This window comes from Grammomys surdaster, unplaced genomic scaffold (assembly GCF_004785775.1).
Source record: "Grammomys surdaster isolate TR1022 unplaced genomic scaffold, NIH_TR_1.0 264, whole genome shotgun sequence".
In the NCBI taxonomy this organism is placed as follows: Eukaryota; Metazoa; Chordata; class Mammalia; order Rodentia; family Muridae; genus Grammomys; species Grammomys surdaster.
In genome coordinates, this window is record NW_021604705.1 from 6179171 (window position 1) to 6201215 (window position 22045).

A 22045-nucleotide genomic window follows, 5' to 3' on the forward strand; every position below is an offset into this window, starting at 1 on the left:
CAGGAGAAATTTTAGTATTCTTGGTCCTTAAATATTCTATTAAAATATTTAAATGCTTGGCTTCTTACCTGGAATCATTCTACTAGCTATGAAACAGCAATAATCAAAACATATAAATTTACATTCTAAATATAAATTCATATTAAATTATACTTTATTACATTACATTAATAAATACATTAATGTATTTATTAAATTACATTAAATTGCATTTTTAAAAAATTGTAACAATAATAACACAAACATTGAGTGAATAAATAAGATAGTAATAATCAATTTTCCCAATAACTAAAACCACGCAGTACCAGGCTTTGCCTGCACATGGTGCTAGTGGTATGTTCAGATATAACTTGTCAGAAATACCTGGCAGTGCAAAATTATCACTCAGCACCCATCTAAAAGAAGCTTAACATATTTGATTACCAAGGCAGTATACCTGAGATGTGGCTTCACGTGGAATCTAGATAATCCACAGAAATGATTTTGCTAAATTATTTGTAGAAATTACAGTGAAGTCAAATAAGGCTGATATGAAACGATTTTTCAAGAGTTCCTCTCCCATCTCTGGCTCTCACTGATGGCTTTGCTGGCACTTTCATTTATCCATACATAGTTTTCTCCCTTTATTGGATGGTTATTGGGTATATGCTAAGAAAAGCAAGTCCTTGCAGAGAAAAAAAGGATCACAGATTTACATAGTATATTCCTTGAACTGGTTACTGTAATTGTTTTGAAGTCTAAATTAGTTTCAAAGCCAAAACATGGCTTATTTAAAAGATCTTGATTTTCTATCACAGTCTTTACAAATTTTAGTGTTTGTTTCCAATCTGGCAAGATACCTAACTATTGAAAAATGTTGACTATTTGTTTCCCTAATTAAAAAAAAAATATGCACTGCTGTACAGCTTGGTCTTCCTTTGGGTCTCCCAACAGCTCGAGCTGGGGCTATCCCTGACTCTGTTACCTGCCTGTGAATCCTCTTCCCTTGACTGGGCTGCCTTGTCTGGACTCAGTTGGAGAGGATGCTTCTAGTCCTGAAGTGACTTGAGTTGCCAGGGCAAGGTGGTACTCACCTTTCTCAGTGCTGAAGGGGAGTGGTGAGGGAGAGGCCATGTGAGGAGGTTATTGGGAGGAAAGGGGGGCTTCAATGGGGATGCAATGTAAATAAATAAATAAATAAATAAATAAATAAATTTTTAAAAATTTAAAAGTATGAGTGGTCTCAAAGTCTACTATGCGATTACAGACACAAAGGGTTTGCCAAATCCATGGCTATAGTTTATGACATTTAACATTTAGTTTCATATTTAATCTACTTTTAAGCAGACAGAATATAAAATATTGTCTTTTGGTTAGCTATTTTAGTAATAACATTGTTGAAAATTGTTGAAATTTTTCCCATAAAATATCATAAATATCAGTAAATCTTTATACTTGATTTATTATCTTTAGACACTTTCTTGGAGATGTCTTTCTCTCCTTGTAATTCAGCAACATGTATGTATATATCTGTGTGTCCATACAGTACATGGATATGCTTATAAAAACACAATAACCATTATTACTTCATGATTCGTCTTAAAACTTTCATTTTTTTAGCTACTTTAGAATGTATTCTTTAATAGTTTTCTCTCCCATATTTAGCTCCAGTAATTGCTAAGTCAAAATGACTAGTTAAAACATGTCTGCCTAAAATGGTCAACTTTCTGCCTTCTGACTCAGCCAGGGATGGAGGAGCATAGCCAATGACGTCAATCCCAGGCGATGATTGTTGAGGAGAGTAGCAGGCACCTAGAGAACCTTTTGTCTCAAAACTTAATGCAGTGTATTATTAACATGTCTTATGGATAAATAATTACCTGGGGTGGGAGGACTTGGAAGAACCGTGATGAAATTTTGCCTTTTAATATTCTCTAAAGAGTGAGAATCCTGGTTGGAACTCAGACTCTGGAAACAGGGTTTAAGATGGGAGTTGTTCCTTCTTAGAGAGATTCACCACAGACAAATGGTAGGCAAAAGCGCCTCTTCTTGTGTAAGAAGGGCCAATGAAAAGTCAATGCCTTGCAAAGGGCTGCTGTCAGAGTTTAATCAGATTCCACACAAATGTCCCTCAAGTGCTGGCTAGCATGTAGAAAATAAACACACAACAACAACAGTAATCATTACTTTTACTCTGTGACATTGACACCAACACTGCGCACTGAGGAAGTTAGCAAAGCCCTGGGAGCCACTCAGCAGAGACATCACCAAAGCTCGAAAGGCCACAAACAGATGTCACAGCATGCATGGCAAACAGCATGCAAGGTTCTTTCAAAGTTACTGTGTAGCTCTTAAATGTGGAGCTCTATCATTTAAAACTAATTCTCTGTGATCCATGCAGAAATGGAAATAAAACCTGTGTCTAAAAATTAAAGGCTTTTCAGAATGAGTCACGTCCATAGTAATTTTATTTTGCCAAAGAGGGGGCATGAGTAAACATTGTTCTTAGATTAAAAGCCATTAAAAACTTGTTTTACGTTATAAAATACCTCAAAGAAGAGGAAAAGAAAGTTTAAGTCATAAGCAAAGAATTTGAAAATTTTATAAAGGAATTTGTTATTGAATTTCCCACTCCTCTCCCTAGTCCTTATTTCCCTTCTCTGCTCCCGCCTCCTCCTCGTTTTCCTCCGGGAATGATTAGATTCAATAAAGGCTGACATACTGACTTTTCATTTAAATGGTGACATTAGAATGATACCAGTCAACTTTGTTCAGACAGGTGAGTAGATCGGGCCCTGAGTGGGATTAATTGGTGTCTTGTCTTTTTGTCTACCACCAACAGAAGCACACAACAGAGAGGAATTCAGGCGTCTATTTGTCCTTTACATGTTAAGTGACAAAATGGGGGAGATAGGTAATGTAGTTGCACATCTTGTGAGACAAGGCAGCGTAAATGAAAGGCCAATATTAGAGTGTAAAATTTAGCCTCGGCAGTGGGGAGCAGCAGCTGCATCGTCGATGGGACACTTGAGATGCTCTGCACTGGAGATCCTTGGCATAGCCGGGCTAGCACAAGTAGAAGAGGGATTAGTGAAGCCCAAATTCCATGGCTACCATAATGAAATTTTATCTTTAGTTCTGAAAAGGCTCAATACCATTGCTATTGTGATACTAGAGTGTCTATTAATAGCTTTAATCATGATGTTCTTGAGGTGTGGTTCCATGTTGTTCATGGATGAATAGTGTTTACGGCATTATTTCTGAATACAGGATTCAACTGGAAAAGCTGAAGACACATCCCAGCGTTCTAAGAGAGACTCCGTAAATCACTTCATCTCTTACCTAGTCTCCAAGTATCCATACCACACTCTGGCTTTACTGGTGACCTCTGCTGACGTCAGTGACAGCAAAGGAAGATGAGGGCTTTCTGATGAATTGCCTGCAAGCATGATTACCAAAGGAGTAGGTAAACCATATACATATTTAGCCAAGGGAGTTTGTGCTATGATATGGTACAAAATTGTTTTAAAAAGCTTAGCATAAGTTTTTGATCCCTGCTCAAATAGCATCTGCTGTGTTTCTGAGTAACTTTCTCAGGAAACTGCCTCCAATATGATGACTCAATAATCCAAGATGCTTCAGTTTCCTGCCCCAGCCTTCACTGTTTAGTCCTCCACGCTTGTCACAAAAAAAGACCCAAGAAAGCAGAGTTTTCTGGGAGTGCCTGTTCCGCTGTCTCAAGCTTGATATAATACCTATCACTTCTGCTTACATTTCTCTGGTCAGAATTAGGCAAATGTTTTCACAAATTACCCAGAGACTAGGTAGATTGTCGTTCATTATGTCCAGAAAGAAGGATGGAAATTCTTGGTTGCATTGACAAAGTATAGTCTCCCAAAGTGCATAAGATACTTCTTCTTTTTAAAGATTTATTTATTTATTTATTTATTTATTTAATATTTCATGTATATGAGTACACTGTAGCTGTCTTCAGACACAACAGAAGAGGGCATCAGATCCCATTACAGATGTTGTGAACCACCATGTGGTTGCTGGGGATTGAACTCAGGACCTCTGGAAGAGCAACCACTGATCTTAATTGCTGAATCATCTCTCTAGATCCCATACCATAATTTTAAACTGTGCAGATGTACCAGTTCTCAACTTGTATTTGGTTTGGCCTATATTTTGAAGATCTTAGTAGGTCATCAATACTATAAGGTAATTGTTTTATTTTATACAAAGTTGTTGGATTTAAATTACCTATGCTATAAAAATACAAATGCTTAGTGAAACATCTCGATGTCTAGTGTTTAGATAATCCTAATGAAGGGAATTTCTGTAAATCAAGGTTAATATGTAAGACTTCAACAAAATTCAAAGCCTGGGTGTGACATAGGAATCTGTTTTTTTAACAGATATTCCACATGATTCACAAGATGGGCAAAGACTACCTCTGTGAAGGACTGTGTTAGAGGTCAGTTGCTCTTCTGCTCATAAGACTGGAGTCCAGTGATTGACCTATCTACATGAACACACTTTGGAGGGAGCTGGATCTAATGATCTTAATTCCCATACCCTAACTCTATCCCTTATTTTCAGTTTGAGGTTGTTCTTCATACAATAAGAATAACATTGCCAGGTAGTGGTAATTTATCCTTTAATCTTAGCACTGAGGAGACAAAGGCAAGAAGATCTCTGAATTCAACATCAGCCTGGTCTACAGAGCTAATCTAGAACAACCAAGGCCACACAAAGAAATTTTGTCTAAACAAAACAAAACAAACTAATGAACCAAACAAACAAAAAACAAGATTACCACAAATGGGAGATTTAGAATGAGGCCTATTACTTGACAAGAATAACTTTATTACTGGCATTGGTTACCTGTAGCAACATGGCTGCTCTGGCAAGGAACTACATCCAAATACCTTCTTGGTCTGTGTGATTTGCCTGAAAAAAACATTTTTAATCCTTCTGCATGGATATAAACAAACCCTTAGCACACACCTTTAATTCCAAACAATAAAGATAAAGTTAATTTGAAGAAGGATGCATCCAGGTTTGAAATCAATGTCTAATTGAGGGGCAGACAAAGTGATGAATCAGAGAAAGATTTGACAGAATGAGTCAGAGATAAGATATACTCAACTCACACCAGGAAAGCACAGGAAAGAGAAGCTATTTAAGAGCAGCACAGGAAGAAGGGTGAGTCAGTGGGGAGTCAGTGCAGTGAGTGTAGTGCAGTGGAGTGGAGTTTATTCCTGAGGTCATGCAGTTCAGTTCAGGTCAGCAAAGGCAGTTGAAACCAGATAATAAGGAGCCAGAAGATTAGAAAGTATTGCCAAAGTTAATTTGAGGCTAAGCAGAGCAATTCGGTAAGAAGCTGAGAGAAGCCAGATTGAATCAATCAGCTTGGAAAGGAGCCTGAGCCAGAAGAGCTGGATTGATCCAGTTATCCAGAGTTCAGCATGAACTAGAAAGGGTGAGCTTACTCAGAAGTAAGCCCCCAAGACTACACCTACATCAGGTTAATACAAGGCACATCTACAGTTCCGTGTTTTCTTCTCCCACATCTTTATATTGCTCAGACTGACAACCTAAAGCATCTTCAATCAAACATGGAATCCTCAAATACTGCTGTTCATCCAAAAGACCCATAATTCACAGGGACACTTTACTTACTATTGAATTTATTTTATTTTTTCAATTTCAGAATTTTCCATAGTACATGAGATTCTTTCCAAGTATTGTGCCTTTCATATCCCTGGTATGTCTATATTATTCTTGGATTGTGCATAATTACTTTTAAAAAATCCACTGCCCAAAATGTCATACTGAAACGAGAATCTGAATGGCAAACCCACTTCTGAATTCTTATTTTCTGAAACTAATTATTCTTAGTTTCTTTCACAATGTGAATGGCCAATTTTGTCTCAAAGACTATTCCAAAGGATTGTGTAAAAACACATGGAGGAAGTTGAGAGCTTCAGAGTACTGGATGTTTAGTTTAACAGTCATTTTAATTATTAATTTATTTCACATTTCTTGTATGTTTCCTATAACACACACAGAAAGGTAAATGGCCATAGAGAGAATTAGAAGGAGCACACAATACAAACACGAAAAGAATAAAACAGAGCACATGTTGCGGTGTTCAAAGGAATGGATTATTGTGGTAGACGCTTTGAACTTGCCCTATACCCACTTTGAGGGAATGAGAAATTTTAGCACCAATAGTATTTATTCTCCCATTTACCTGGAGTCTTAATGAAATAGCTATGATGGTCTTGCTTTAACCCCATAGCAGGCCCAGAACAGACACTGTAGTCTTGGGTAGATGTCAGTTGAATAAGGGTATTAATTTTAGTAATTAATGCACAGACCCTACATTTACGTTCTTTGCCTTTAGATAAGGCTGATAAAGTTGTTATCTATGTTCTAGTTACTTGGATTCTGGAACAGAGTGAAGTGATTGTGAAGTTACAGTGTGTCACAGTGAGGTCTGTAGCTCATCTGCCTGGCTTTTAGCATGTGAAGTGCCTACAAAGACTACTCCATGTTAAAAGTCTACATGCTTCATGGTACTCCAGTGTTAAGTAATGTTTAGAGTTTGTTATCTTTTGTGAACTTTGAAAATCTAATTATTTATAATCTCTAGTAAACTTTTACATTTTGCTAAAAATACTCTACTTGTATAAGGACATGCCATCCTCTAAAAAGGGGTAAAGAATGCCTGGTTGGACTTCTTGCTTATATAGAATGTAGGTTATTGGAATGACCTAAGATATCTTTTTGTTATAATCACATGATTTTAAGCACATAATTCTGACAACCTATCCACAGCCATTGCTATATATAATAAAGAACAAGGAGAAAAAGTCACCATAGCTGACGTCGTTTGTTTACTATTTAGCTGTCAGCTGTCAGACCAAACAGCTATTACAGCTTATTACTATCTTGAAATAATACAATTTATTTCCATTCCGGCAGCTCTAGAATGTTTGGTTTAGTTTTTGAAACTGATTGAAAAGCTGACCTATTGTGTTAAGTTTATTTACATAAACATGGTGTCATGAAAATAAACTCTGAAAGTGCACAACACTGACTTCCAAGGTACTTCACATCCTGTGTTCTTTAATGCTTGCTTTACCCAGACCCACCAGGTAGAGAGGCTCAACTTTACCCACAGTCTCAGAAGACCAATACCTTGACCTTTAATCTTTTTAAAATGTGAGGTGAGATATATGTGTTTTTGCTTTAGGAATATGAATCTACGGCAGATATTTTCTTTCATACTAACTCATTTATGAAACGATGGAAAAATGACATTTCCCTCGCAGGCTCTTGAAATATCCACTTTCCTCAACAGAGTCAAAAGTAACATTTCTAAGACGGAAAATACAGAAAGCTTGAATTGTGAACAAGGTTCTGTGGAAACAGTGAACAAATTAATTTGGCTCCTGGATACTACTGACAGATTTAGACGGTGGGCTTATTCAAAGATCTCTCTTGGTGAATGAGCAATTTGAAATCCTTCCCGAGGCCACGGTCTTAGCCTTTCACAAGCTCGTTTAATCGGAGTATTCTGCAGGTCTTCCTGGCCCCGCCCCGTCAGGGTGAGGACCTGTCTCCCTAGGCTGGAGGGCGGGTCAGAGCCCGGGAGATGCGGCGAGGCACGTGGGCTGGAGACACTTCCTAGAAACGCGCGCGGGCTCAACCCTGCCTGAACTTTCCTGTAAACAGAGCGCTGACAGGCGGCATCCCCACTGGGTGGATCCTGCGCTCCTGGCGCAAGTGGCACTTCTTGCTTTTAATTATCGAGAGGAGAGGCGAATACGAACTAGCTGCTCGGCAAGTCAGTGCAGGAGGCTGACTTCTGGGAGGCTTGCGGGGAGGCTGGGGGAAGAGCTGGGGGAGGCTGCTGCTCTGCTCCGGCTGTTTTCTCAATGAATAGCTGGCGGGGAGACTGAAGCTAGCCACAGCCTCCTCCTCACTCCGCAGCTTGGTGACGGCGACAGCTCCAGCCGGGACCCGGCTCTCCAGACGCGCTCCTTGGAATGCCCTCTTGCTACGCGCTTCTAACCCACCGGTTCCCAGGACAGAAAGGCTTTGAGAATCCAAATATTGCCGGGCAAATGGCACTTGGGAATGGTATTTTCTGATGACAGCCCCTTCTGTTTGTGACAAAGCCTGTCGCCCGCAGTTGCCCCTGGAGGGAAGTACTAAGTAAAACTCAATCGCGTCTTAAAGTGTCGCTGCAGGGGCCAGAAGAGAGTCAGCACGCACCATGGCACCGGCCGGACACATCTTCACCTTGCTGCTCTGGGGTTACCTGCTGGAGCTCTGGACCCCAGGTCACACCGCGAACCCCTCCTACCCCAGGCTACGCCTGTCACATAAAGGTAGGTTACCTCTCCTTATCCTTTTGTTAGGAATATGCCCAAATGGAAAGTCACTTAACACGGGTTCACGATCCCCCTAGGACCCCGAAAGTGCACCTGAAACATATTGCAACCCTTACCATGATTGTAAGCACCTCGAGTTAACATATCATACCTCATCTGGAAAAAGTGTTAAATCAAGTGCCAACTTGGAGGTGTTATTTTTGCCCTAGAAATATCAGATCTTATTCTGGAGAAGTTCACTCACCGCTGTGCAGAACTGAGAAGGTGGGGCGCAGATGCTAATAGCTGGAAAGGCTAAATCCACCGAATGAGATGGAGGTATTGAAATACCACCACTTGCATTATGGGAGGTATATGGATCAGGCTTTAAAAGTAGAGATACACTTTGTTGCTGCTGCCGTCGTTGTTTTTGGGTGTTTTGTTTGCTTTCTTTATAATGAGATTGAGAGGAGAAAATTACTGAGGAAAAAATGATATCATCCCCATGTAATTAAAATGACTAACAAATAATACAAACTAGCCTTCACACTGAGTTGGTTATTAGAATATTTTAATGTGTGGCAAAATAAAGTAGTTTATTGGCAATCATGGTAAATTGACTTATACTGATTAAATATTACTATGCACTAGCCGTTTCTTTTAAGTGTGCATTCATCTATTTTTACTGAATGTCTAGCTGACTGTTTTTTTTATTCTGCACACAGCTACATCATATTCATAAATAAATGATCAAAAGATAGGTTTTGCATCAGGACCAGTCAAAACCAATCATGAGCCCTCCTGTCACCAAACAAATAAGGAGCAAATTCTGTTTTAAGAGGAAGTGATTTTGTTGACTTAAAAGGAATTTGGAATAAATTATTGGGAATGAAGTATTCATTACCACCACCAATTAAGACAGAGAACAGATGCAATAATACGGATTACATAAGAGCCATTTTATTCAACCGAGTAAGCTTTTAAATTGTCTTTCACTATGTAAAGAACAGAACCTGCGCTTCTGAATACAAGATAGACTTTTCAGCAGAGGGCAGAACCAGAAGGTCTGAGTTTTGTATGACATAATTGGCCTTTTTGTCTTTTTATTGGACAGCAGTAAATGTAATGGTGACTGTAGAAATTTCTCGTCTTAATACTTAAAATTATGAATATCTTCTTGATTTAAATAATGTTCTTGTAACATAAGTACTAGGTTCCAAAAATGTATTAAGTACATAAACACATACATTTGTAACATCTTTAGGAAGCAGTGTCCTGCATTAGCACATGCCTTTTGATTTGGGACCCTATATTATGATGGGTAGCAAGGCCTCTATTTCTAAGAAGTTGTAACCAAATACATCAAAGTGTAAAATGTGACGCGTGGAATATGGAGAAATGAGGGTGTCAGAAAGAAATAATTTGGTTCTGTTTCTTCTGAGAGTTATTTATCCTAGAGATATTATGAATGAGTTATTTCTTCCTCATTTCTTTTTCTGAGTGTACACTGTCACTACATATGAAGGCTACAGCTCTTCATATTGATTTCATGAGAAAAACGAAGTCACACAATCTGCATGCAAATGTATGGACTTGGGAAGTACACTGTTAAGTGTTGTGAACCAAACTCATTCAAGAAAGCACTGTGTGTTCATTCTGAAATCTGGATCCTATAATACCTGTACCATGTGCGTGTAAACATCGAGCAAGCGTGGTTAGCTATAGGTGTAGTGTAAGATTTAGAAAGCAGAGCAAGGAAAGGTAACATTAGGTAATGAGGAAGGATGGAATGTAGGCAAAGGGACACATGAGTCATGGACGGATACAGGGCTTGTTTTTCTCCCTTCTAGCTTCAACTTTGCCATAGTTTTTCTTTTTTCCTTTTTTTTTTTTTTGTGCTGGATAACTGAATAAAAATGTAGAGAAGAAAGAAGACCAATGGATAGGCTCTTGGTTTCGACATGCTGCTGTCCTGTTAAGCCTTCTATTAACCTTTATACTTCAGGCACACTTGGTTTTTGATAGCTCAGTATCAGGATGTTTTCCAAACTGCCTCATTTGATTTTGCACAGGAGAGCTCATAATTTGGTCAGTGTAACAAAATTCCATGGCACAGTCAATCGCCTTTAAATAATTTCTTTTTAATCAAGCTTGACTTCAGGATGTCTCTCTTAGTTAGAGAAATGAGTGTAACTGATTTTATGAGCCGTGTCATATGTTGTGAAAGGATCTGCACGTATTTGCGTGTACTAGACTGAATCCTCTCACAAGATTTCTTTTTGACATTTCTTCTCCTGGCTAAACAGACAATTTTATGATGATACTTTTATATGAAGACACTGTAGCGATATCTTCAAATAAAATGTTCTTACTTTTGAAATTTAGTTAGGAGAGTCAGCTATGAGATCACACCAGAGAGGCAACCTGGGGCAGCAAATGCTTGCTGTACCACAGGTTCCTCAGTGACAGGGAAAGCAAGGAATGTCAGAGCAAGGACATCCAGTTCAGTCAGCACAAAATGAACCATTCTCCACACTCTGGAATTCAGTAGACGTTCCAAGAGTCTTCAAATATTAGGAAACATGCAGTGCAGGTTAATCTGAAGAATTGAATGGTGACAGTAATTTAGATTTTTCAGTAACAGGAGGAATTAAGTGATTGATATTACCAATGGTTCTTCAGTCTTTCAAAGTAAGATGTACAGGCATATGTGACACAGCACTTCTGTGCTGCTGCCTGACCCTGTGGAGTGGCATGGTCAGCTCCCTAGAGGCTCCATGTTGTGTGTGTCCACCATTCTTCTCATGGTGGTGGTCTATGCCAAGTGGGAGAAGGACAATCAATTTTCTTTTACTTTGCACTTCCAAGGTCACAGCAGAAACAACAAAATCTTTTTTTTTTTTTCCTGAGAAGGAGGAGGTTTGGCTGTCATATACAAACCTTGAGTTAATTTCTACAAACATACCTAGAGACCAACTGGTCCTTTCATTTTCATCTGCTCTCAGTTCTTCTCTACTTGTGGCAATGGTCTTCTCTTAAACAGACCTTTGCAGAAGAAGGCTTCTGAGTAGAAAGGAAGTACAGGAGAGAGAGCACCCTCTTGCTAATTTGCCAGCATTCTTCACCTGTGATGGGATAGTCCTCAGTCCTCAGTTTTTCTTACTATCTCAATCCATCTTATTATCTAGAAAATGTGTCAATTTGGGGCATGTAGAGTACATGAAAGGACAAGGCAACTACTATTCTGAGAATACATGTATCTCTTGATGAGTTTTATAAGAACAATTAAGTTTAGTTAACAAGTGAAAACATTTTTAAAAAATTAAGTGGCAAGATGCTGTTTCCCCCTGAAAGAATTTTTCAGTCAAGATTTGAGTTGGGATTGACTATATAAGGCAAAAAATTTAAAGTACAAGGGTAGCCATGCATCATGTGCACCACAGTTGTTTATTCTAGTTAAGGAGCCTAATATTGGTGAGATTAATGGAGAACGAACTTTCTGTTCAAAGAGTTTTCTTAAAAACTGTTTGTGATTCTCCAGAAAAAGCAACTGGAAAGAATGAGGAGGAGCCCTGGTGAACTGGATTGCTCCATGTTGATAACTGTTCTCTCCTTATCTGTCACCATCCTGCATTAATGAGGTTACTGGGAAGGCAAAAATAACCTTCTTGAGAATGGAGTTGAGAGAAGGAACAAATAAAAAAACAAAATAGCAAAGAACCAGTCACAAGCACTGTAGAAAGTCCCAGTCAACTGAGACTCCAATCAAGGACAGTCAATTAGGAGAGTCAGGAAGATAGGAGTTCAAAGTCCCCCTGAGGAATGACAGTCACCGAAGACACAGAGTGATTGCTTCAGCAAGACAGAGTTCTCCTAGGATGTTTGGGGAAAAAGGCAGTTAAGTCAAGATATGTTGACATTACAAACGGGGATTTAGGCTTTGAATAGATACCCTTGCACATAAAACTTGCAAGTGTAAATCAGTATGTCTGTATTCAGACATTCTACCTAACTCTGTATATCCAGATTTGTCACAGTTCAGAGAGCTCAGGATTTGACATCAGCAGCTCCATGTCCTACTCTTCTTCATAATAATGGCACTTTCTGAATCAATGTGAAAAATACTGATTGTTATGGTGCCTTCCTCGAAAATTTCACACAGAGTTAGAGAGGATCTACTGTCACTACAATACTTGTGGACATTCTTTATAATCTAAAATGGTGTATATTATTAATAGTTATTAAGCACTACTGTGAGTTGATTATTTTGGAAGGCAGCATGTCCTAAGGCTAGTAACCGTAGGGAATGGATTATATATGGGCAAATGTTAAAATAGTGCTTCCCTACAAGGAAGAATTAGGTCTAAAGTAATGTAAAAATGTTATGGTTGATTCTTATGGACCATTCATTCTAAATGCCACCTTTATACGTTTGGTCCTTAGTTATGGCAGCTTCAAAGATTATTACTCCATCTTTCTCTTCAACATTTTCTTTTTTTGGTTTTGTTTTTTTAAAGATTTATTTATTTTATGCACACGAGTACACTGTAGCTGTCTTCAGACACACCAGAAGAGGGCATTACATCCCATTACAGATGGTTGTGAGCCACCATGTGGTTGCTGGGAATTGAACTCAGGACCTCTGGAAGAGCAGGCAGTGCTCTTAACCACTGAGCCATCTCTCCAGCCCTCTTCAACATTTTCATAGCCAATATTTGTTCACATTTTAAAATTCTTGACATTTATCAAACCAGGGCATTAAAACACAATGATAAGAAAAGCTTTTTGTGAATGTCCTAGAGACTGGTATTTATTTTCTATCCAGAAAAAATGAAAAAATAAAAAAATAAAAACAAGGCAGTGATTAAGCTGGTATTTTATGACCCAGCTCAGAGTTTTGGTTTTAGCCAGTAACTAAGCATTATCAATAGTGATATTAGTCACACATCTCTGGGTGTTAATAAATAAAAACTGGTCATAAGGCATGATTCATAACCACAGTAGTTAAATAGGACTTGGGAGTAAACATTAACCCACATGCCAGACTCCATTAGGGAGTGTTGGTGAGAATTAAATGATGGTTTTATTAACCAATTGTTTATGGTAAGAAGTAAACATGGAACAAAATGTGAAGAATTATAATATGTTTTGTGGAGTTGAACTTGCAAAAAATGCTTTCTAAGAGGAAATCTATGTAAGGGTGTTTTCTTTCATGACTAATGATTTCAAGAACTGACATCTTTCCGGACTGAGAATTTGCCTTCCTGTGATGAGACTGTAGTGGGCAAGACAATTATTATTCAAGAACAGCGCTGTTTATTGAAGTTCTCTTATGTAGATGAAGGTCTTCCCACCTATTACCTCGGTGCTCTAACCTGTAATCTTACAGGTTACATTTCAATGGCTCCTAAAAAATACAAGAGAATCCACTGATTTGTTTGACGTTTTTAAAAACTGAACAATGAATTTCCACATCTATAGCTGGTACCTTACTTACATTCTCAGCCATTTCTGTTCCCTGCCTAAGGGTTAGCAGTGCAGGAATGGTAAACAGAACAAGTACTTGAGGCTCAGACATTACAAAACCTCTCCCATTCTTATTTCGATGACCTCGATCCCTCTAGGTTATGATGAAGCATGCCTAATTTAAATCTTGCTTCCGGTTCTGTAGCTTGAGCTAGTAACTTAGGTTATGTGACCAAGAGACTTCTTAGCTTTGAAGCAGTGCAGCATTTACTTAATTTGCAGATTGGGAGGGATCAGGGAAGATGTTACAAATTGATGTGGCACAATACTTTACCCTTAGGAAGTCTTTCAAAAATAACCCAGTGAACCAGAAGAGACTTGAGAGCAACATTTATGCTGGTTTCCTTCTTAGATGTAAAAGGAACCACTAGCAAACTTTAAGCTTCCAATTTAAAATATGAGAAGATACTTATCACGGGTTTTCCCTAAAGGCAAAAGTTTTCCTGAAAGGCCATTGTGACCACTGTAGGTGACTACAAATTGTTGGCAGTGTTCGGACTCCCTTGCATTTATAAGTTACTGTAGAATTACTTTGTTAATAATTTAAAGGAAGTTGGAACTTTACCAGCTGGCACCTGGGAGACAACAGATCAAATCCTAAAAATACCTACCTAACAAAGGTAATTGTAGTCCCGCCATTGTAAAGCACAATAGAGCTGATATTACAAAAGCCAGACCACACTGAGCAATGCTAGTCTAAACAGTGTCCGGTAGGCGGCTATCAACTCAGCATGTGTTGTTTGCTTTGAAAGTGAAAGAGAACCTTCTGCTCTGTCTTTCCTGGGACAAACAAGGTAAGATGGCTGGGACAGGACTCACTCCTTCCACTCAGCTGGAATTCCTTGAATGCCCATTGCTATACAAGCAAGGCTAAACGCCTTTAGACACTGATTTCCAAAGGCGAGTATAATGGGGTGGGGTGAGAAAAGTCCCAAGGAAACTGAGGCATCCTGAGTGACTGTTTATGGCTCCTTCAATAAAGGATACTTTAGAGGAGGGCCTTAGCCTGGTCTTTCCATTCATCGCCTTTCCCCTTGGTGAGCGGAACAGCAGGGCTTCAGGAAGTCCTTTGGGGGCATCTCCCACTTTCTCATCTATGAACAACCTTCTATTTTTCTAAAAACACTATTTTGCATGAATGTGCCACTCTTCGGTGATGAAAGCCTCCTCTTTTGCCGGTTTGTTCCTGTGCTGCCCAATGTGCCCGTGGCACCATCTCTCTCCCAGCTCTTTCTCAGCGATTTCTTATCTTTTCCTGACTTTAGGCCAAAGAAATGAAAAGAAAACAACGTGGTGGACGAAGCGAAGACATTCATCCTCAGCTTACCTTCAAACTTCGTTTAATTTTTATCCAATTTGATAAGCAGAAAGCAAGACCTTTTAGTTAGAAAAAGTTTATAATTACTCAAATTACTCGAAATTTGCTGAAATGCATCTTATAATGAAATACACACTATACAACCAGAAATCGGCCTGTTTTTCAGGGTCGTAGCTGAGGCTGAAGGGTGCTGGAGACTGAGGCAGTCGGAGTGTAGGGCGGGGCAGACTAGGATAGGCAGCTGAAGCTGTTAACTGACGTAATCTAGCTAACCTTGAGTTAGGTGAAAGATAGACTGTTATCAGTGCAAACCTACCAACTTCTGTGCTCTCGGTGTTTTGAGTTTTAGCTTGGGAAAACCAGAATAAAAAGAGGGTTGAGTCATAGGTTATTGTGGGGGCGTGGAGTCTCTAAGAATAAATCCCACCGGTGATTTCAGGTAGCCAGAGCTTCACAGTCAGATAGAGCTGCAACAAAGAGAAAGAGAAAAAAAGAGGGAGAGAGAATAGCATTCATCTGGGCCTGCTGACCCGTCCTTTCCTGGAAATGAGGGAAATGAACAGGCCTTTAAATTGTGAGTTCAAAACATACTGTAGATCAAAAGGCCAACACAAAACGTGTTCACAGCGTTGCTTCCAGCAATTTACTGCTCCTGATTGCTCTTTTCCTGAGTGAAAAGTTTACTGTGGACCACGTGCTGTCTCAGGCCGCTCCCAACTTCACAAATGCAAAGACCCCTTTCTTCTCCTGATAGACCTCCCTGTGTGTGTGTGATTTCTCCAGAATCTTTAAAACCTACACACCTGGGAAACGGTGTGCTATTTTGGGGAATATACAGATTAATGATGTTTAAGTTTCTGGATTTGAACTCCGAGTGTATCTTATTTATGCTTCGTTATTCTTGTAAGTCACCGAGCTCTGAGACTGGAAGTGTTCTGTCCCTTTGTGATCCTTACAGAAAAAATGTACCACAACATAGAGATACAACTTGATATTGTGACTTTATAATGTTCCTTAGTTTATAGAATTTTAAATGTCTTTAAGCTACTTGAAGTCAAGGGAGAATATTTGTGAATAAAATTATTCAAGTCATTTTTGAAACCTGTAGTTATTGAGTGGGTGGTTGCTATGGTGGTTTTGTTTGTTTTCAAACAAAAACATTTTTTTAGTTAGCTTCTACCCTATGGTCAAATAAAAGCCAACTTGATTTAAGGCTACTGCTAAATACAGTATTTTTTGTTTGTTTGTTTGTTTGTTTGTTTTGTTTTGTGATAGGTTTCTCTGGGTAGCCCTGGCTGTCCTGGAACTCTCTGTAGACCAGGATGGCCTTGATCTCACAGAGATCCACATGCCTCTGTCTCTTGAGTGGTGGGATCAAAGGCCTGAGCCATGACACCCAGCTAATATTTTAATATTCAAATTGTAGGATTGGTCGTGATAAGTACCCTCAGAAGCTGAGGTGTAATTAAATTAATTAAACATGATGTGTATGCATTTGTTGATCAGAGAGTAGCAGTCTATTGGATGATTGTGTCAGAGACACAGGCTTCTAGATGTCTACTTACCCATTTTCTAGTTGGTACATCTACTCCATATACTAGTATAACCTGTGTCATTTGTTCAGTCATCCCTTCCCCCAACACACATACACCATTTCTGTGAGAATTTAAGAAATATTCATTTACTTAGTATAAGGGGTATATAATTAATAAAAATTCAGGTAGATTTAGAAATTAAAAGACCAACAACTTTAGTTGCATCTATTTATTTATTTATTTATTTATTTATTTATTTATGTACAAGAATGTGGGCTTATGTGCCATGACCTGTATGTGGGGATCAGAGGACAACTCTGGGGAGCTAATTTTCTCCTTCTACCATGTGCTCCTGGGAATCTGACTCAGATTATTAATGTTGGCCACTTGTACTCCTGGAGCAATCTTGCCTGTGCAGATTCTGAAAGTTTTGGTAGCAGTTTTGATTGTTTAGCTTGTCTCTAGTGAATGTTAGTTATGTAATATGATTTATTATGTATTGTAATGTCTATGATATAATTGCTCTACATAATGACATTAATATTACCTATTTAATTTTTTTGTCTGGATGCCACTTATAAATATGTTCATATCAGACATCATAGAAAAAGAGATGTCTGGGCCCGGGAGCACATCAGTGAACAAACATTAGGAAAACTTATCTTCTACTCTTTCTTCAAAAGGGTTTCTACTCCAAAGGTACTAGAAAGGAACCCAAAGTGCTTTGAAACAATCCAGACTACACTTGGAAGACGATGTCTGAGGTTTGCACAGAAGCAGTCTGAATGCACGAGGGCTACACCAGAGACTCCTTCAGCTGCTCATCGCCTCTCATTTGGTCCAGTTACCATCTCCCAACTCCATTGCAACATCCTGTTCATTCCCACACTGACAAATCCTGGAGAAACAAACACAAAGAATCAATAAAAGAGGTCTGGAGAGATGGCTCAGTGGTTAAGAGCAGCCGCATGGTGGCTCATAACCATCTGTGATTGGATTTGATTCCCTCTTTTGGTGTGTCAAGGACAATGTGCTCACATACATAAAATAAATAAATGAATCTTTGAAAAAAAAAAAAGAAACAATAAAAGAAACCCGTGACTTCAGCTCAGTTATTGGGAAAGAATAGTAACTTGTTCAGCACTTAGGCTTTTGAGCACTGTCCTTCACTGGTCAAAACAAAGTATTTTGTTTTGTTTTGATTGTGGAAGGATATTTGATGCATAATTTGATCATGTTGTCCTTGATTTATCAATATAAAATTCTGAAAATAAATATTGAGATGCAAAAGTGATACCCATTTCTCATCCAAATTTAAGAACTTACATGAAATTTTCTAAGATTGTATAAAATAAAATATCAAGTAATAATTTTGTAACTAATCATAGTCAGCTGGGAACATATTTCATTATCTCTAATCTGTTTCTTTTATTTTAATTTTAATACCAGATTGATTAAGTACAATCTACTTAAATACGGACATAAACTAATGGATATAACCAATTTAGAAAAAGTATACATTTTCACTGTTTTGTAAAGAGTAAATAAACACAGAATTGGGAATCATTTGATTAGCTTTAGAAACTAGAATAAAAGACTTTAAAATAAATAAGTAGATGATACAATCATTTCATTTCTAAAATGTTTGTGTGTGCAGAGGTGGTCTGTAGAGAACTGTGGGTTTCTGTGGGGACTTGTGCATATGTACTTGTGCATATATTCATGGGGAGGCCAGAGGTCGACCATGCCTTGTTTCCTCAGGAGCCATCTACCTTGCTTTTTGAGATAGAGTCTGTCATTTGTCAGGAGTTTGAATATGTATAAAATGACTGGTTAGTGAATTGAAAGGATTGTCCTGTCCCTGTCTTCTCAACACAATTACAAATAGAGACACCAATCCCAGCTTTCCTATGTAAAGTATCTGAATTTGATATCTATCTATCTATCTATCTATCTATCTATCTATCATCTATTTATCTATCTATCTATCTATCTATGCACCTATCTATCTGTAATATATAAAACTTCCACATATAGGGAGGAATTTTGAAAAAAAAAAAGGAAGGTAAAAATGCTTGAGAATAATTCTCTATTATTGCATGTATTCTCTCATCTTAGGCAAACACAAAATCCATAAGCGAAAATAGTAAAAATGAAGAAAGGAAAAACAATTCTTTTCCAATTTAACACTGTAGCACTGTGTATGTTCTACATTTTTTCTGACTGGATGAATATCGTAGGCCAAGTTCGTAAAATTGGGCAGAATGAATACCAAACATTGAGCATGATGTCAGCTTAGACTCTGGATTAGGGTGAAATAATCACACTTATTCTTAGAAGAACCGCATCACTAATAATTAGAATGTAAAATGAAAAGAAAACTAAAGAAATTTTCACAGTCAAGTGTTAAAAAGTTTTGTTTATCAGAATATTCAAATATATGTACCATTGCATATTTTCACTAAGATGAGATCTCAAGATATTTCCCTTTTATTATGTCCAGAAAGAAAAAAAGTGAAAGAAGTTATAAAACACTGTAATGGATTTCACAATCACTTAAAATATCAATTTCTATACTAATTTGTTAAAGTCATGAGAAGTTAAGTGTTTAAACTTCTATGATATTAATATACTTTATTTTTTTATAAATTTTTACAAATTTCAAGGAACTATAAGAAGAAGAAAATATTATTGTTCAGTCAATTATAATTTCATTAAACAGAAATAAATTTTATCCCCATCATTATATCTTTCACTTAAAGACAAAGGTTATGCGTTGGACATCGCTTTTGACAGATTTTTTTTGGCCATTTATTTTCACTCCCTCTACAGTGTGTATGCCCAAATTGAAATCAGATGTCTCGTTAGGATTGTACAAAGACTTTTCATATTTGAAGGAGAAAAAAAGACAATGATTTAAATCTTAATAACAAATAAAATTGAAAAATAATAAAAATAAGAAATAAACTGGGAAATCTATATCAACGTCTATAGGCTAAAAAGGAAATAATTGCTTAAAAAAGACATCAGATCCTTTACAGTGCTGTAAAGTAAATGTTCTACTGGGATTTTATTATATGCAGTTTTATTTGGGCGTACGTAATTACCTTTAGAAGACAACTGCCTCTCTGCATTAGTCAGCATGTCATACCCACTGTATGTGGTTCTGGATTAGGAACGCTCTTTTGCCTTTTACTGCTCATTTATTTCCACTGGATCATTAGAACAGACCTTGGTGTTGCTTAGTGTTGAATGTCTGCATAGTGATCAGTGATAAACAGGGAATTGCTATTGGCTTAGTTCTGTGATGGGAGGAGAAAGCTTTGGCCAGCAAATGCCCTTCTGGGTATGCTCCCTGAGAAGGCTCGCTTTGTCCGTACTGCAATTTGTTGTAATGTCATTGTAGCATCCCAGTCCTGAGCCCACCCGCACCCCACCACCCAAATTTCCATTCATACTACTTATCACTGAAACTGGCCTTTGTCTTTCCATTCTGCTGCCTACTTTACAAATAAGGCCAGCTGCTCCTGGAGCAGGTTTGTTTGCTCACACTCCCCCCGTCCTGCTCCACAGGAGGATGGCAGCCAGGGTAAAGAGTAACAGCTGGGATTGCCTTGCTCTGGCATCCAAGTAATTTGGGGTGGGTCCATTCCTAACTTTATTTCATTCAGATTTGTAATCTTTCCTTCTGTTGATCATTACAGAGCAGATACATGGTATTTCTCTAAAAATTTTTTTTTCATCTGCCAGTATATCTGTCCATTCAAGACAGAAATTTTACTTTATTTTACAGAGAGTTGTCTTCATCCCTACTTAAAGACTATTTAGAAAACAAATAAGGGAAAATGTAATAAGTGTAACTTTTAGACATTGTATACAGCCGTTGTTTCATTGGTTGGATAAGGATAAAATGAAAGAATGTCTAATGTCTTCAAAATACGGCTTGACACTAGTAATTGCTAAGGTAGTATTTGATAGAAAGGAAACAGAATGGGGAAAGGAGTAGAGAAGAGAGGAGGGGGGAGGGAGGGAGAAAAACAGGGAGGACCTGAATTGAGGAGGGAGCTAGGTAGGGATGCAGAGCTGGGTAATAACTGCCGGATTGAAGACCTAATTGTACTTAGGCAATTAAAACCACTATGTTATATTTAACACTTTCTTTATCTACTTCAAAAGTAAAGTAAAATAAAGTAAAATCACAAGTGGAAAAAAAAAGGCATTGGTGTAGGAAAGCTTTTATACTTTCATCCACGTTGAGAAAGTTTTTGAATGTGAAAAGTTCCCTGATTACTGGCCATTTTGCAAGTAGCAAGGTCTGAGGCCACTGAACAATGGTCAGGTGCCCACACACCTGCTATTTGTACTTGTTCAGTGTAGCTCTTAATAATCTAGTGAAAAGAAAACAACTGCTTACATAGTCTCAAAGGTGAGTTATTGCCTGTTTGTTCAGGTCACTCCATCTTAAGTTATCCTATAATGTCTCCAGCACATGAGTCTTGTCAGATTGACAAATATTTAAAGTTACTTGCTGTGGCCTTCTTTCCAGGGAGATTACAGACATTGCCTATGCTATGGTCCTGTTCCTGTTCACCAGTGTTCCTCTTCATAGTTCCTCATCCAAAGATGCCTGCCTTGCTCACAGGAGAGTCAGGCTTTTTAATCAGCAACCTTTATTTGTCAAGGCCACCTGAAGTGTCAAGGCCACCTGGAGTTTCAAGGCCACCTGGAGTGTCAAGGCCACCTGGAGTTGACATGTCTTGCTTGTCAAATATGCTTTCTGTTCATTTACACTGAGATTGCTGTCAGCCCTTCTGAGAGCTTTGCATAGCCCCAATAATGCCAGCCTCTTTCTTTTTATTTACTTTACATGTGTGGTTTCTTCATTGAAGTTAAGGACAACTCTCTTCTATTCTTGTCAATCTGAGTAGATCTTAAGCATAGTGACAACACATGGTGTGTTCCCAAGGAAAGACATGAACTTCAGTGAGAGGTCCGACTTCAACATTGTATGTTTTGCTTAATTTGCTTAGCATCAGTTTCTACATTTATGATCTTCAGAAAGTTAGAAATGACAAGGCTTGAACTACTTATAAAAATACTTTTAAAGTTATTTTTTCTAATATAAAATATACTAATCATTGACTTTATCTAAATACCAGTAATTGGAAAGAGACTTAGATTTTTTTCACTAGATTATGTAACATATATGCTTTTGGTGTGCATGGAATATGTAGACCAATAAGTGACATTGCTTTTTGAAATAGATATAGTAAAATTATATAATTATATGTTAATGAAAT

The 22045-nt window shown here is 38.0% G+C and overlaps 1 protein-coding gene across 1 annotated transcript in view; it reads left to right on the plus strand.

The window, feature by feature from the left end:
• Positions 1-7670: 7670 nt before the first annotated feature.
• Positions 7671-22045, plus strand: part of Sema3e (semaphorin 3E) — a 230035-nt gene continuing 215660 nt past the window's right edge. Inside the window, exon 1 of the mRNA XM_028776074.1 lies at positions 7671-8384. Within this exon, the coding sequence (XP_028631907.1) occupies positions 8270-8384 (115 nt within the window). The 5' untranslated portion in view covers positions 7671-8269. The remainder of the gene's footprint in view (positions 8385-22045) is intronic.